This window comes from Molossus molossus, unplaced genomic scaffold, assembly GCF_014108415.1.
Source record: "Molossus molossus isolate mMolMol1 unplaced genomic scaffold, mMolMol1.p scaffold_m16_p_20, whole genome shotgun sequence".
In the NCBI taxonomy this organism is placed as follows: domain Eukaryota; kingdom Metazoa; phylum Chordata; class Mammalia; order Chiroptera; family Molossidae; genus Molossus; species Molossus molossus.
Genome location: NW_023425356.1, coordinates 51,182,530 through 51,200,269, shown reverse-complemented (window position 1 = coordinate 51,200,269; position 17,740 = coordinate 51,182,530). Strand labels below are relative to the sequence as shown.

At 45.2% G+C, this 17,740-nt stretch overlaps 1 protein-coding gene across 1 annotated transcript; it reads left to right on the top strand.

Annotated features, from left to right (window-relative positions):
* The first annotated feature begins 39 nt into the window (after positions 1 to 39).
* On the top strand, positions 40 to 15,802 carry BLZF1 (basic leucine zipper nuclear factor 1). The gene is made up of 7 exons (XM_036273411.1): positions 40 to 301; positions 1,486 to 1,560; positions 5,781 to 6,199; positions 7,418 to 7,617; positions 9,263 to 9,391; positions 11,623 to 11,842; positions 14,442 to 15,802. Exons 2-7 carry the CDS (start codon positions 1,530 to 1,532, stop codon positions 14,625 to 14,627), a joined length of 1,185 nt encoding a protein of 394 aa, XP_036129304.1. The 5' UTR covers positions 40 to 301; positions 1,486 to 1,529; the 3' UTR covers positions 14,628 to 15,802.
* The last annotated feature ends 1,938 nt before the right edge of the window (positions 15,803 to 17,740 follow it).

Below are 17,740 nucleotides of genomic sequence, written 5' to 3'. Positions count from 1 at the left end.
TTTATTTTAAAATAAGCATCCGTCCAGTTTGCCGTCACCGGAGCCAGCGCCGCAGGGTCTGCGTTACTGGCGTTAAACGCGCCGCAGAGCGCGTGTGCCCACTTGTTCGGGAAACGCGTTCCGGAAGCGGAACCCGGGGCGATCCAGCGGAAGTGAGTAGTGGAGAGCGAGGCGCTGACGTCAGGAGGCCGGGGCGGGGCGGCTCGGATGCAAGGGGCCTGGGCGGGGAAGTGAAGCGCTGGTTCCGAGCCGACCCGCCTGGAGAGAGCAGCCCCCGGAGCAGGGAGTGAGCGTCGCAGCGGTGAGTCCACGGGCGGGCGGGTGGGAGTTCGCCGCTCACGCCTTCGCGGGACGGCCCGGAGCTTCGGATACGACCCCCGGGGCGGCAGAGGCGGACGGGCGGTCGCTTCCTCACCTGCCGCCGGTCACCCGCTCACCCCACACCCCTCCGCGCGGTGCTGGGCTGTTTGCACTCTGCCCGTCTCGGCGCGGTGTCCGGGCCCATTGCTCCATCGAAGGGACTTCGGGGACCTGTTTCCAGGGCACTGGAGGGGGAGTTGGTGGCTGCTCTGCAACTAGTCGTGGGAGACCCGGGCCGAGGGACAGCGAGTCCTCAGAGGGATCATGTTGGCGGCGAGAGTAGCCCTCCGCCGTGCGGTCACCCCCGTCTTCACGGGGCGGTGATGGCACCTTGTCCGCCCTCCAGTGCGTCTTAGTCCGCGCTGTAGGCCGTGCGTGCCCTTCGGCAGGGCCCTGCTGCGCCACTGTAATGTTACTGCTGGGAAAGTGCACATCGACTGTTGGTCAAACATCTAAACGGAAGCCCCTCTCTGATACACACAGTGAACAGATTGGTGTCGATAATGCCTCCGGAGAAAGTAATGACTCTAATTCCCTTAAAAGTCCCCTTGCCATATTAATGATGCAAGAGCCCCTGCCCTAGCTGAAGCCCTGTTTGTGAACTAAAATTCGGGACAAGTCCAATCATGTAGAGTATGATGGTGAGGACGGCAAAACAGAAATACTACCCCCGACGTGTTTTTGTTGTTGTTGTTGTTTTTGTTTTTTTAAATAATCCTCACTGGAGGATATTTTTCCATTTATCTTCAGATAGAGTGGGAGGTGGGAGGGGATCTGGTGAGAGAGACACATCCATTGGCCGCCTCTGCACAATCCTGACCAGGGAGGAGGACCAAACCCCAACCCAGATACATGCCCTTGACCGCAATCAAACTTTCGACTCTTTGGGCCACTGGCGGAGGCTCTAACCACTGAGCAAACCCGGCCAGGGCTGATTATTTATTTTGGGACATTTGGTAGCATTAACAATATCACCTGTTAAAAAGGGGGTATGAGGGATACTCCCTTTCTAAATGCATGTTAGTAAATACAGAAGCAAGTAGAATATCATATTTGAATTAACAGGGTCTTGGTGAATACGTTTATGCAATATTATTTCAATTCTTTCATTTTTTCCATTTTTAGGTTTTTCAGTAGAAGTCTTGGGGTGCATTTTCATTGGTTAAAAAATGACTACTCTTGAGAATTTAGAAACTAAAGGTAAGTCTTCTTTTGATGGTAATTGTTTTAAAACATGATATTTATGACAATAGGGTGAAGGAATGTTTGAGGCAGGTGAGTATCATAGAGCTCTGAGGAATCACCTCTGTGTCAGATCTCTTTATGTGTTTTCTAATGCAGTGTTTACATGTTAGTGCTTCAGATACACAGCTGCAAATTAGCACCATTCGCTACTGTTTATGAGGGGACAACTACTGTTAAACATCTAGTGTAAAAGCAAAGTTTTACAGCTATGTCTTCTCCACTAGAAGATTAAACAAGAGAATGGACAAACAATAAGCAGGCATAAAAGACCTCTTTCTTGTTGCATTGGTTTGCTGGGGGTTGGAAGTTAGGGTCCTCAGGCCTCCCATGAACCTTTGCAATCAGTTTGATCATAGGGAGCACTGACTGAATCCCACTGAAGCCAAGTGTTTTCCCAAATAAGATAGAATTCTGTTCTTCTCATTACTAGACTTATATTACCAAAAAAACTTGACTTAGTTATTAGAGTTTGAATTTCATCTATAACAGTGGTTCTCAACCTTCCTAATGCCGCAACCCTTTAATACAGTTCCTCATGTAATGGTGACCCCCAACCATAAAATTATTTTTGTTGCTACTTCATAAATGTAATTTTGCTACTGTTATGTCTTAGGCGACCCCTGTAAAAGGGTCGTTCGAGAACCCTTGGTCTATAACATTTTGGGGTTTTTTCCCTCCTTATATAAGTACCTATATAATATGCTAATTTTGTCTCATGGTCCACACAGCCTAAAATATTTATCATCCAGCCCTTTGCAGAAAAAATTTGCCAACCCCTATTGTAGAATATTATTTTTCTTTACCATCCTTGGGGGAGGCACTAAGAATAAGCCAGAAACCTTAGACATGTTTAAATCTTTGATAAATGATCACAGATGGAAGTGATGTTGGTGAATAATTGAAAAATTATTTTATTAGTTCCTTTCAAAGTATGGAGACGAGCAGGGTTGATGTTTTGCTTTACGGAAGCGTTACTCACGCTTATGGCACTCGCAGCACACATCAGGTCCTCCTACCTGAGAGCAGGCGATTGCTCGTGAATGTGGCCTGGATTGTGCCGAGTGCGCGCATAGCAGAGGTTTCTGTGCGGCGGGAGGAGAATGGAATTATGAAAGGTGAGCTGCCGGGTGAGGAAGTGTGAAGCCCTGACCCCCGTGCCTGCCTGCGGTGCCTGTGCGCCAGGCCCTCGTCCTTGCAGAGGGCGCTGCCACGGGTACACGGCAGCCCTGGCAGCCCTGAGCACTGGGAAAGTAGGACAGCCAAAATACAGCTGAGAGTAAACTGTGGTTGAACCACACTGATTGAATTTCTTGGTTGGAACTTTGATGTATTTTGTTTGAAAAAGATTTCTATTCAACACTCATTTATGTTTCTTTGCCTTTTAAATTTATCATTAGTCATTTTGTGATGTGTTTTTGAATCTCCATTACCTAAAATTGCAACTCAAAAATGTTCTGAGTTGCAAAACAGATCCAGAGATATGGAAATAAGGAATAGACTGACAAACCTCAGAGGGAAGGAGGGACAGGGGGACAGGAAGAGATAAACCAAAGAACTTATATGCATATATGCATAACCCATGGACACAGACAACAGTATGGGGAAGTCAGGATGAGTGGGAGCAGGGAGGGGGGATCAATGGAGGGGAAAGGGGGAGACATCTGTAATACTTTCAACAATAAAGATAAATTTTTTAAAAATACTCTGACTTGCCTAGAAACCCTATTTAACCATGACAGAGTGTTTATTTCTTCCTCTTCAGTGAGCCTGAATGGTAGAGCTCTAGTTTTTCTTTAAAAAGAAATCTGCAGTTAATTCATGATTCTACATTATTTCTTAAATGCCACAGTATCTCAGCGATAGTTCAGTTTGCATTAGGCAGAGTCCCTTGGGGAGAAGGGTTGAGCTGAGATTTGAAGATAAGTAGGATTCACACTGTAGGGGAGAGGGCGGTAGGAAGAATTCCAAGCAGATAAATATCTGCAGAGGAACGAAGGCTTTTGCTGCTATTGAGATCCCAAAAGAAAACAAGCCAGGCTGGAACATAGGGTCTGAGGGGAGAATGGCAGAAGTGGGGCCCAGCGGACGGGCAGGGGCCAGTTCTCAGAGGACCAGGCGACCGTGTTAAGGATCTTGCTCTGTTTTGAGAGAGATGGGGGGCCATGCAAGGGTTTGATGCAGGTCAGTTCAGCATGATTTTTCAAGCTCACTACAACTGTGATACCAGTTTGTGGGCTCCTGTGGCCTGGCAGGCAGGTTGTTAGCAGAGACTAAGTTCAGGTCGATGAGGCAGTAGTTGGAGCTAAAACAAAGGAGGGGAAAGAAACAACTATTTTTGTTATTTGACTGGAATAATGGCTGTGCTGGTGAACAGAGCTGCCTTCCAAAAGTTGATAGATAGATAGCCAGGTTTGGCTTCTGTAAGGGAAGATAATTTATTCCAGTTGATCAAATTAGGTTGGTAAACATGCGTGCAGCAGTGTACTGAGCGTTATGGAGGACAGGGATGGGTGCTGTCATTTATTGAATGCCTGCTATTTACTTCTGTGCCAGACACTTGGTACCTGAACTTGAACTTCAAGAACTCTTGAAAGGCAGTATAGGCAATGGGGAAGGTCCCAGTCTTTGTGGACAGACGACTTAGAATTCACTTCTGCCTCTTCAACTTACTAGCAGTGTGGTGTGATCGTGGGCAAGTTCCTGCCCCTCCAGGTGCCTCATTTTCCTCCCGTATAAAATACAGGTAATCGCACCTACCTCACAGGGTTAGGGTAAGGGTTAAAGGAGTTGTGTGTAAAGTATTTAAAATAGTATTTGGCACATTTAAGTCTTTTGTAAGTGTTGGTCATCTGTTATTAATATTTTCTCATTTAATATTCAGATTTAATACTACCTAGATGTAAATATATTAAATTTAATTCCATGGAAGTTAAAACTGAAGCTGAGATCATCAGAGGATTTTGTCTAGGCAGTAATAGTGGAAATGGAATTCAAAGCCAGATCTGGCTGATGCCAAAACTCCTATCATTTCTATAACACCATGTTTCTCCCCCTTGTATAGGGCATGTCTGCTCTTTTTTTTTTTTTTTAATCCTCTCCGGAGGACATTTTTTTTTCATTTTTTGTTCAGATTGAGTGTGAGGGAGAGAGAGAGAGAGAAACATCAACATGAAAGGGACACATCGAGTGGCTGCCACCCGCACGACCCAACCAGGGCTGGGGACAAACTGCAACTAAGGTACATGCCCTTAGCAGGAACCGAACCCGGGTCTCTCTGGACTGCAGGCCGACGCTCTAACTGCTGAGCCAAACTGGCCAGGGCGGCATGTCTGCTCTTACTGTGCTTATCAGACTTACTGGGAAAGTGAGGTTAGCGAGGTTAGCATGTACAGAACCCTTAAAAGGATAACTTTGGTTCATGATTAAATTTCAAACTATTATTTGAGACAGTTAAGAACCATAGGTATTCTTCAGGGAGTGGGCCGCAACAATTGGGAAGATTTAATGCAAAGAATAGAGTTGAAGCTGACTTCTTAGGGATAAGCTGACTTAAGAACCACAGTGAGTGGCAAAAAAAAAAAAACCATTTAAGAGAATAAGATATAGCAGGAAAAAAGATCAGAGGCCTGGGAAAGAGAGTGTTGAATAATCCAGTTGGGAAGTTGGTGCGAAGCATTCTTTGCTAAGAGTTAAAAAAACACTACAGATGAATCTGTTTTGAAGGAGATGGCTTCAGACATGCACATATGTAGCTGGTATTTACTTAGTTTGTACAGCTGCTACCGTTACTGCGTGTCTCGGGTGCGCCAGGCTCTTTCCGACCACAGCCCGTAGCACGGCAGTCACTGTCTCCATTTGCAGGCTAGGAAACAGATTCATGGAGGGTTGAACTATTACCTAGTGTCATACCAGGAAGTAGGAGTCAGAACCAAATACCCTGATTCCGAATCTCCTGCCTTTTCTGCCGAGAGAGAAACCATTTACTTAAGGGAGCCTGAACCTGTAGGACATTGTTCGTGTTTTTTTGACACACCAGTGTTTTGAAAATTACTTTTGAATCTGAATTTTTCTATTCTCTGGAATGCCAGGAATTCTGCATGTAGAGTAAGGCATGTCTTGATATTTTCCTGGTACTTCTTTTCAGTAAGTAGTTTAGATTGTTTTCCCTTTTTCAGTCACCCTGACTTCCACCCCAGTCCGAGGAGCGGGAGATGGAATGGAAACTGAGGAGCCATCCAAGCCTGTTGAAGTTGCCCCTGGAGCCCAGCCTCGGAAGCCCCAGGTCCTTCAGAGCCCACGAAAGAAAGCCGTCACATCCCAGAGCCCGGGTGTCCTACAGCTGGGGAAGCTTCCCACGGAAAAAGCAGTGGAGGTCGAAGCCATGAGGATAATAGTTCCCAAGGCTGCTATCACCCACGTGGTCCCCAACAAAACTGCCAAGGCGAAGCCTGTGGGCCGCCCTACAGGAGAGCTCCCTGGCCAGTCGGAGGGGGCCGCAGAGGCGAAGAGCACACTGGAGAAGCTCCAGAGCTCCGAGAGGAGGTTACTGCAGGACAGGGAGGGTCTTTCCAACCAGCTCCGCGTGCAGACGGAGGTAGGGCCACCGCAGGCTGCAGGGGTGTCCACACCTGCCTTCCCAGCCTGCCAGTCAGGAGACAGGGCCTCTGGGAGCGCAGCTGTCACTGCTGTAGCTGTCACCTCTCCGGAATGCTTCCTCTTACCTTTCACGTTTTCTCAGGGCCTCTCGCAGAGCTAGTTTAAGCCGGAACGAGTACTCTGAATCACGTTGAAGAGGGAGGGGGGGTGCTTCAGACAAGGCACCTAGAAGTTGTAAAGGAGGGTACGGTTGTAAACTTCCCCACCACACACGGACCAAGTCAGGCTTTGAAACGGACTCCTTAGCAAACTGTGTTGTAAGGATCCATAAATTCCAAGTATTTTTGCCTATGTACACATAATGCTTGGAATAGAGAATAGTAGGATAAGTATTTGTCTCGTCATTGTAAATAGAAAACAATCGATAATGCTTGTGTTTCTTTGATCTTTACATCTTAGTGAACATTGCCTTAGCCTCCACTCTTTTTCCCTATTAGACTATAGTATGTCTAATTGATGTTAGTCTTTGTGACACTGTGGTTAGTGGTTCTTGCCCAAATATATTTTAATGTGTTTTTAACAACTAATTTCTAATTGTAAAAGTATCTATAAACAGTTTGGAAAATACAGAAAAGCAATGAAAATAGTGCCACCTTAGTTGCTAATGTTTTCTTATATCCCAGAATATTCTATTACAAATAGCAACAGCCATAAACCGATACTTGTGATTGGACACTGTATTTTAACTTGGCGTTTTCACTGTCAGTGTGAAGAATTGCTTCCTTCGCTGAAATTCTTAAAAGGAAAAATCCTAGGGCACAAAGAAGTTATTTATTTAAATGCTGAATAAGATAAAACACACACACACACACACACACAAAACATTCTCTGTCATATTTTTTAACAAAATGTGTTTTTTAGTTGTGTAATTTTTCCCTTTTAAGTATTGATTGGAAGCAGTTTGTTATTTTTATGAAAATTACTTGTGCTCTTAATCTAAGAAGCTTGGTTTATAACCACATGGGCTACAAGGATAGAGGTAGGTCTGGTTAGTATATGTAGATTATGAAACTTAAATAGTCAATATCACTTTTTGATCTATACTTTAAGTAATGGAGTCCAAACTACACAAGACAGTTTCTCTTTGGTTCATTCTTCTACTGACGTAGTCACTGACACTCCATTGAGCCTGTTGCTCGCTCACATGCTCTCCTAGGTCAATCGGGAGTTGAAGAAGCTCCTGGTGGCTTCAGTTGGCGACGATCTTCCCTATCACTTCGAACGTCTGGCCCGTGAGAAAAACCAGCTTATTTTAGAAAATGAAGCCCTAAGTCAGAACACAGCTCAGCTGGCCGAGCAGTTAGAACGAATGTCAATACAGTGTGATGTATGGCGAAGCAAATTCCTCGCGAGCAGGTATGTTCTATTTTAAATAGTATTTTATTTTTTAGTTTTTTGATCTATTAGCTTTTGACCCATAACACAAAACAGTCGATCGTAGTCTGAAAAGTCCTGAGTCAGGTGGTTAAAGTACTTCGTGTTATTTAAGATGTGGACTCTCCTCCTGTGGGTGGAAAGAGTCTCCGTAAATGGAGAAGCGATACCTTAGGATCCGCCCTCATTCCAGAATTCGGGGTTACTACTCTGTAGTTGAAATCACTCTTACTGCAACATTTAATACCAAAACATAATGGTCAATTCAGACATCTAGTAAATACTAAAACCACAATAACACAAACTGAATTATGCTTCCGGAGAACTCAAATGTCACTGCCGCTCAGTAAGATAGCATTTTTGTCCTTCACGCTCCGCGCTCAGAATCTTTTTTTTTTTTTAATCCTCACCCGAGAATATTTTTCCATTTTTTGTTCAGATAGAGTGGGAGGGAGAGAGAGAAACATTGACATGAAAGAGACACATCGAGTGGCTGCCTCCTGCATGGCCCAACCAGGGCCGGGGACAAACTGCAACCAAGGTACATGCCCTTAGCAGGAACCGAACCCGGGTCTCTCGGGACCACAGGCCGACGCTCTAACCGCTGAGCCACACCGGCCAGGACCCTGGCTCTCGCTCTCAGAATCTTTAACTACGTAATGGAGCTTCCCAACCTGCCCTCTTCATGCAGGCTAGAGGGGCGAGCTGTGGGTGGCACACTGGACGAGGCGACACGCCAGCTACACTCCAGCAGGCCCTGGACTCGCTGCTAATGGAGGAACTGCTGGAAATTGCAGTTCTTCGTCTGTTCATCCCCTCCTCCCGCCGACGTGGCGTTACTGGAGAACGGGGTTGTCCAGCGTGCATTCCCCACGCTCAGCCAAGTGTTCCAACATAATGTGCTCAGTAACTTGATATGAGTCCCACCATCTGGCAATGTCTCCAAGACCCAGAGGTTCCCAGGCTGCACTTTAAGAACCATGGATTGTGATGAATGAATTCTCAGGAAAGTGTTTCCTCGTGTCCTGATATCGGTGATACTTTCTAGTATTAAATAAGCCCTGTTTTGTAAATAAAAAGAATATATTTACTTTTAACAGCTACTTTTATGTTGGCTGTACATACATTTTTTTCTGAAAAATATATAAGAAACTTTATTGGTTACCTATAAAAGGATGGGGACACTGATAGGAGGGAAGGCTTAGTTTTCCATTTTCAGCAGCCTTTCTATATTATTTTAATATTTTTCTAAGAGCAAAGAGGTAATTGGATGGTAGGAAAAGAATTCCTCTAAATTGTTTTGTATTTAAATATTTGGTTAATATTATTTTTTCCAAAATTTGGTCAACCTGGAGTAAGATTGAGGTACTTTCTAAAAGTCACTATATATAAGGAAAGTTAGTGTCCTTTGTCATTTTTTGAATCTTTTAATTGAATTCCTTCAGTGAGTTCTCAGCTTATAAACATTTGAATTGCTTTTTAGTGAAGATTCAAAAACAGAAGTAACTTGCCTCTGTCAAATCTTCTCTGTAAGCTTTGAAAATGACAGTGGCCAAGGTTGTCTATCAACTCCTTTGCACTGTGTTGCCGTCAGAGCGTTTATAGGGAGGGCCCCAATCTCTTCCAGGGTCATGGCAGACGAGCTGACCAGCTCCAGGGCCACTCTGCTGCGGCAGCACCGGGACAGCCAGGGCGCGCTGCAGGACCTGCTGAGTGAGCGGGAACAGCTTCGCCAGGAACTGAGCGCCACCCACAAGTACGGCCCTTTCCTGCCCCTGTTTCCTCCGCCCTCTGCTCTCCCTGCGCTTCTGTCAGCTGCCATCCTGCTGTAGTGTTGATACACGTCAGAACTACTGAGCATGTGCCCAAGTAGCATTTCAGAATGGATGCCAGGAGGGGGAGGGAGCCCGAAGAGTAGAAGATGTGCTTCTTACGTTCTTAATTGGGGACAGAATTAGTTACATCTATAATAGAAGAAATCTCTGGATTTAAAAGTCTTTTTTTAGTATATTTGCAGCACTTCTGTGTAACTCTTGGGAGAAGCCAGTGTCCTGTTCTTCCTGCGGGGGGCACTGTGAGGACCCCGCGCTGTTAGCGTGGCTGGTCGTGGCCACGTGCACCAGCACTCGCGGAATCGGTGGTCCTCGGGAAGTGCTTTGTCCTTCCATGTGATGGATGGAGTGCAGATTCAGTCAGTGCAGGTCACAGAGGGAGTCATAGGGGAACTTGGAAGATTGAAACCCCAGTATACATATCAAAACGTCAGACTTTGTGGGAGGCAGCTAAAGCATGTTTAGAGAGAGATGTATAACTTTAAATGCTTAGCTTAGAAAAGAAGTCTCGTTAGCAATCTAAGCTTCCTCCTTAAACACAAATAGCAAATTAAACAAAAAGTGTGAGGGCAGAAATAAATGAAATAAAGCCAAATGCTGCTTCTTTGAAAAGATAGAATTAAGAAACCTTAGTATAATCAAGGAAAAAGATACACATGACCAAGATCAGGAGCGAGAGGGAGGGAGGCTACATCACAGATTCTATGGACATAAAAACAGATAATGGGGGTGTTGGGAACAGCTCTCTGCCAATGCATTTAATAACCTAAATGAAATGGACAAAGTCCTTAAACCACACACTCTACCAAAGGGTACTCAAACAAAGATAACCTGAAATAGCATCACCTAGTAAAATAATTCTATTTGTAGTTAAAAACCTCCCAGTAAATGAAACTCCAGGCCTAGAAAGGGCCACTGGTGAAGACTAGCAAATATCTAAGGAAGAAATAAAGCCAAATTTACATAAATTCTCCTCGGAAATAGAGAAGTAGGGAACAATATCCAGTTTATTGTATGAGGCCAGCATTGTCTTAATACCAAAACCAGACAGAGACATTGCAAGAAAACTACAGACCAATCTCTCTCATAAACATAGATGCAAAAATCCTTAACAGAATTTTAATGAATGAAATTCAACCGTATACCGTCAGGTGCTGCATAAAGATGTTTCGGTCAGTGACAGACCTATGGTGGTCCCATAAGATTATCATGGAGCTGAGAAGCTCCTGTCACCTGGTGACGTGGAGCCATCGTAAGGTTGGCTCACGTGCTTGTGGAGATGCCAGTGGGAGCAAACGGAATGCACTGCCGTCACGGGAAAGCATGGCACACACGATACGTACAGCCCATGCCCTTGACAGTGACCGTACATAACTATGTGACTGGTTTATGTATTCCCTATGCTATACTTGTTATCATTATTTTAGAGTGTACTCTTTCCACGTATTATACAACAACAGTTTGCGTAAGACAGTCTGCCACTTTATGCCCGCAGCAGCCTCATCTATCTGGTGTCACTCTATTGCACCATTTTCTCTGGTGCTTGATTTAATCTAGCATTGTTGTGCAGGGACCTGCGGTGCAGGTTTGCAGCTCAGGAGCCATGGGCCGCACCGGGCAGCCTCGGCGAGCCATGGGCTGCACCACCTAGGTGTGTCAAGTGCACTCTGTGATGTTCGCACAGTGATGGAATTGTCTAACAGCTTGTTTCTCAGAAGATGCCCCCATCATTAGGTGGAGCATGACTGTATAAAAAGGGTTTTACATCATGTCCAAGGAAGTTTTAGCCCAGGAATTGTAGGTTGGTATGTCATTCAAAAACCAAGCAGTGAACTCACCAGAAAAGAAATACCATGTGAGTATCTCAATAGATGCACAAATCAAAGCAGCAGTTCATACAACTGAATGAGTAGATGAATGTGTTCTATCTATACTAAAACATGAGAACCAAAGGTACTAGTAAGTGATTTCTAGATAACAACCTAATAAATTGGTAAGTTCTTTCTGTAATCTAACTTATTTTACCAGACTTCCTGATTTCTGGGCTATGGGAGAAAGATGTTCTCTGATTTCAGAAGTGTGTTTCTCATTCACTGAGTGTTCCTGGCTCGTCTGCTTTGTCCCCTGGTTGATGCTGTGTCTGTGTGCTCTGCAGATTGCTGGAGGGGCTCCTGGTCTCCTTGCAGTGGGGCCGAGAGCAAACCTACTACCCGAGCGCACAGCCTCACAGCACAGCAGAACTGGCAGCAACAAACCACAAGTTGGCAAAAGCAGTATATTCTCATCTTCTGGGAAATGTTGGAACCAACAGTCAGAAAAAGATTCTGCCAACAGCTGAATTCTGCAGCACCCCAGCGGAAAAAATGGCTGAAACGGTAAATGTTTTTTACATCATCTGTGGAACTTCTCATCCTGTCCTCTTACTGATGGGTGGCATGTTCTCATGGAAAGTGCTTGGCATCGGGAATTCAGGAATATGAACTCTAAACGTGGTTCTCGTGCAAATGAGCTTGTGACCCTGAAGAAATTATTTCCTCCTGAGTTCATTTTCTCGAATATACTTACTCTGTTCTCAAGGAGAAGCATGTAATTGTTTGGAAAGAGGACTAGTTTTTAGCCTTTTCTTGAGTTCATTTTGATATGAAAACTACTGTGTAGAATTTTTAATTCCGTAATCAGGAGTAGATAACAGATTGCTCTGATCTAAGAAGTAATGTTTTCATTCCCACATATGGAGGTGAACTTGCCGAATCCTGCAGAATTCAGGCTGCACGTAGGGCACCTGCCGAACCCCGTGGTCTCACAGCTCCGGGCACAGCCAGCGTGACGGCTGTCCCACTTCAGTACCTGGCTCCGTGCTCCCGCCGGAGGCCTTGTCATCAGCTAGCACGGCGTCACTTTGAAAATCTTCGACACTGCGGTGCTCTGTGGTCTCCACTTTTCTCCCCAGCTGATTCCTTCGTTCTGATCACCCCGATCACATCATGATTTTTATTCCCTTGATCCCTTCATCCTTTCCTTCATCCTACCAGCTCGTTCTCCCGGCTTTCTCCTTGCCGTAGCTTACCGAGACCGGCCCGGAGTGCCCTGTCCCGTGCCCTTCTCTCAGGTGCCTTGCAGACGTCAGTTCGGCGTCTTCTTTCTTTCTGTGCCCGTCAAACCCATGAGCGGTGCCGGGTTCCTTACATGCAGAGGGAAGGGGCAGAGCAGGGAGCTCCCTCCAGGTCCCACTTGAGGCCTGGAAGCCTGTCTGCACGGCAACCAGCCTCCCGGGCCGCCCCTTCCGGGGCAGGTGTCCCCGCTGGCTCAGCCCCTTCGCACCCCGAAGTCACCCCCTCTCTCTACTGCTCTCTCTTTGGCTTAAGAACAGGCCCGAGTGCTCCCAGGTGGCTGTCACCTTCCCTCTACAGTCGGGTCTCGGACATGCTGACGTCTGTCCTCACACCACCCACCCCACTTCCTGCCCCGCTCGTCCTAGTGGACTTCCTGCTCACTGCTCTCAGGTCCTCTGGCCAAGGTCATGGCTGTTTAATGGCTTCACTGTCGTGTTTCACTACATGTCACTTCTGTCACGTTACTCTTTCTTGGTCCCCTTGCTACTTCTGTGACCAAATGCTGCAGAAGTCCGGATGCAGGGGGAGAGCACCCCTGTATTCTGTATGTTTACTGCAGCTCTTTAACATGTAAGATTGCAGTTGTTTGATTCTCCACCTCCCAGACTGTAAGCTTTCGAAGGGCAGGGGCTGTGTCCGACGTGTCCTCAAGGTCTGGTATAATCTTTGCACATAGTAGGTACTCAGCTGCTCACTAAATGAATCACTGCCTGAAACTGGACTCACCACCTCTGTCCCTTCTGCCCCCTGCTGGGAAGCGTCTGGCGGAGCTGACGGCTGCTCCCCTCTGGAGCACTCTCTCCCCTTGGCTTACGCAGCCGCGTGTTCCCCACTCCTTTCCCGATGCACTGCCTCCTCCTTCCGCCATGACCCGTCCTCACCGCGCGAGGACCGTCGGGAGGAGGTGACCTGAGAAACAGCAACTGTGAGCCAGTTCGTCACGTCATCTTCGCCCTTACACCTGGAGAATTCTTTCAGCCCCAGAGTTCCTCCTGCCGTGGGTCTCAGGGAAGCAAGCAGAATAGGAGAAGTCAGAGCAGAAGAACTAGGGAGCACGGTGTCCATGAACCCCAAGAAACAAGAACGTGACGGCTAGCGTGAAATATCGCGCATCAATTAGTAAAGGGGAAACGGAAAACCATCGATTTTTTATAAGTAAATGATCAGAAACTTTGAAGTAGGATTTCACTAGAATCAAGGTAGAGTCCTGATTCTAAGCAGTTGAAAGACTAAAGAAGGAAAGTAGTGTGTGCTTTTTGGTTAAGGACAAAAATGTACATAACTTAAGGCAGAGTTAATATAACCTTAATTTCTTCTGTGTTTTCATGCTTTTCCATCAGTGCCCACAAGAGAACCTTAACTTCTTCATTTTAAAAAAAATAGGTAGCCCTGGCCAGTTTGGCTCAGTGGTTAGAGCGTCGGCCTGCGGTCCAGAGAGACCTGGGTTCGGTTCCCGCCAAGGGCACGTACCTCGGTTGCAGTTTGTCCCCAGCCCTGGTTGGGTCGTGCAGGAGGGAGGCAGCCATTCAGTGTGTCCCTTTCACATCGATGTTTCCCTCTCTCTCCTCTTCCTCTCTCTCCCTCCCACTCTGAACAAAAAATGAAAAAATGTCCTCGGGTGAGGATAAGAAAACAAAAAAAAAGGTAAACTAGGTAATGGAATGACTAGACATCATTAAATTTAGAGCTTTTTGAGAAAAAGAATAAGTTTTCTCATCAGCCAAATTCCTTATTCAGATGTTATTTTTATGGTAGTTACATATTAATGAGATAGAACCTTAACGGTAGTTATACCTCAGTAAAATCAAGGGGTTCACAGTCCGTACCGCACACGCCTGACGTTGCCTCTTCTTTGCCTTAGGTTCTACGCATTTTGGCCCCGGTCACCTGTACAGAGAGCTCAGCTGACAATCCATTTTCTGCGTCTTCACCAACCACCTTACTTGCTACAAAGAAAAACATTGGGCGATTCCACCCCTACACTAGATATGAAGATATAACTTTCAATTGCTGCAATAATTGCCAGGGAGAACTCACTGTCCTCTAACGTGTCCCGCTGGGCGCGTGCTGCAGGCATGTGCCTGTTACTCGAGAGTCGTTACTGTTCAGGGGCTGGGGTTTCTACAGTGTTAGACGTGCTCTGCTTTCTATTCAAATAATGCATATCCCCAAAGATGTTTCATGTACTAGACTTCAGATGACCCTTTCCTAATAAATGTCTCAGGGTAAGAAAAGATTGAAATGATGCAGATATCTCTAAAGTAGAGAATGCTTCCCAGGCATTACAGAATGCTTGTCCTAAAGGACTCTAAATGGAAAAAATTATATCCCTTCCTTCAGGCCCTATGTTGTGTCTGTTGCTCTGTCCCATATGAGCAGATGCCATTCTGATCATTGAAATCGGTGACCAGCAAACTGGAGCCTGGGCCCTCTGCAGCCACACCCATCCGGCTGCCTTCGCCTGTGGTGGGCGCGCTTAGAAGATGGGGCGGCCGGAGGCAGGCAGAGCTGCGCGGAGGGCACGGCTGCAGAGCCCAAACCAGTCCCTGTCCCACCCTTGCCGGTTTTCGGACCTGCTGTAAAGCGGTGATCGGCAGAGGAGTCGGGGGAGGAGTGTTCTCCCTCTCCAGTGAATTATGTGGGGGGCTAGAAAGGGGGCTTGGGAAATACTATAGGTGAAGGGACAAATATTTTAAAAATAAATGCGATATACTAGAAAACTAGAAGTATTTTACAACCACAGTAACAAGTGCTTCAGCAAAAAGTGCTCGTGTCGGTTTGTGCGGGGGATTCCATCTTTTGAATGGACACTGCCTGGCATATATAAAAGAAACAGATTCTAACTAGTGAGCTCATTTTGGCAAAGCCACAAAAATATCCAATTTGATATTTATGAAATACGGTGGAGAAAGGATCTTTCTAGAATACTGTACAAACTCAAACATGAAATCCATCAATGAATTTATATTATGTAATATCTATTATTGTTTATGATGGACAATCACAAAACACTCTTTTATAGGCCTTTAAAACTATCCATAAAATGTTTATACCAAATTATGTTAATTGGTTACAGAAGTGCCTGTCAGTAGAGAAATCTTCAAAAAACAAATCTGGTGAAACTGTAATATATTTTAATGTCAACCTAATGTGTTTTTTTGTCTGACTCATTGGAGTTATATTTGAAATTTTATGTGGCAATAAATTTCTCTATCTTCTTTATTCAATATTGTCTTTTTCCCCCTAGAATGATGTGTTTCAGTCCAAGTCTAAACCTAGCTTACACTATTTGCAACTGACTCTTCGGCCTTTCCTTCCGTTTCACTTAGCATGAAACTTCGAAGGAAACAGAGGAAAAGTTTCCTGACGTCGGGTTGGGCAGTGATTTCTTAGACATGACACCGGAAGTACAGGCAGCAACAACAAGCAAGCAAGATAAATTGAACTTCATCAAAATTAAAAAGTTTAATACATCACAGGACAGTCAAAATAACAAGGTAGCCCACAGAATGGGCGAAAACATTTGCAAATTATCTCTCTTACAAAGGTCCAGTGTCCAGAAAAAACAACTACACCTCAACAACCAAAAAACAAACGACCCAACTTAAAAAATGGGCAAAGGACAGGACTAGACATTTCTCAAAAAAAGATATACTAATGGCCAGTAGGAACATCGAAAGATCAAGATCACCCGTCATTAGGGAAATGCAGATTGAGCACTTCAGGCCATTAGATGGCTCTCATCAGAAGAGCACAGCAACAAGGCAAGGGCCTGAAAAACGAGCCTTGTGCATTGCTGCTGGGACTAAAATGGTACAGCCACTACGGAAGGCAGGCAGTACGGCAGTTCCTCAAAAATGTAAACAAAATTCCCATATAACCCAGCAATTCCACTTCTGGGTAGGTTCCCAAAATAGCTGAAAGCAAGGACGCAAACGTATTTGTGCACGGGTGTTCCCACCGGCATTACGCACAATAGCTGACAGGTGAAGTAACAGGTGCTTTGGATGGATGACTGCATGAGCAAGATGCGCTCTACATATGCAGTGGAATATTCAGTCTTAAAAAGGATTGAAAATCTGTCCGGCCGGTGTGGCTCAGTGCATTGAGCATCATCCCATGGACAAAGATCCGGGTTCCATTCTAGGTCAGAGCACATACCCGGGTTTCGGGCTGGATCCCCAGTAGAGGGTGTGCAGGAGGCAGCCGATTGATGTTTCTCTCTCCTATTGGTTTCTATTTCTCTCTCCCTTCCTCTAAAAATCAACAACATATTTTTAAAAAATAAAAATAAAAAAGGAATGATAATCTGATACATGCTAGAGCATGGATGAATCTTTAAAACTTGACACTAAGTGAAAGAAGTCAGAAACAAAGGGGCAAATAGTGTATGACTCCACTTATATGAGGCTCTTGAAGTAATCAGAGCAGAGACGGAAAGTAGAACAGTGGTTACCGTGGGCCAGGGAAGGCCAAATGGGCATTTTTTGTTTAGGATGATGGAAAACTCGAGATGGGAAGTAGTGATGGTTGTACAGTAACATAAATGTACTCAATGCCATTGAGTTGTACATTTTTAAAAAGTCAATTTTATATACATTTTTACCACAATAAAAAAAAGAAATTGGACCCTCTTGTAACCTCAAACTAGCAGCATACTTCTGCAATGGCTGGTTTAAGAGTGTCAATAAAGCCCTGGCTGGTTTGGCTCAGCGGTTAGCGCGTCGGCCTGTGGTCCACAGAGACCTGGGTTCGGTTCCCCCTAAGGGCATGTACCTTGGCTGCAGTTTGTCCCCAGCCCTGGTTGGGTCATGCAGGTGGCGACCACTCGATGTGTCCCTTTCATGTCGATGTTTCTCTCTCTCCCTCTCTCTCCCTCCCGCTCTATCTGAATTTAAAAAAATGAAAAAATGTCCTCGGCTGAGGATAAAAAAAAAAAAGTGTCAATAATAACAATAAAGATAACAATTCATCAAACTAAACAGAATTTTAAAAAAGATCTCAAATCAACAACCTAACATTACACCTTAAAGAACTAGAAAAAGAAGGGAAAACTAAACCCAAAGCTAGTGATAAGAATGGAATAAAAATTAGAGCAGAAATAAACAAAATAGAGAATAGAAAAACAACAGTATCAAGGAAACCAAAAGTTGGTTCTCT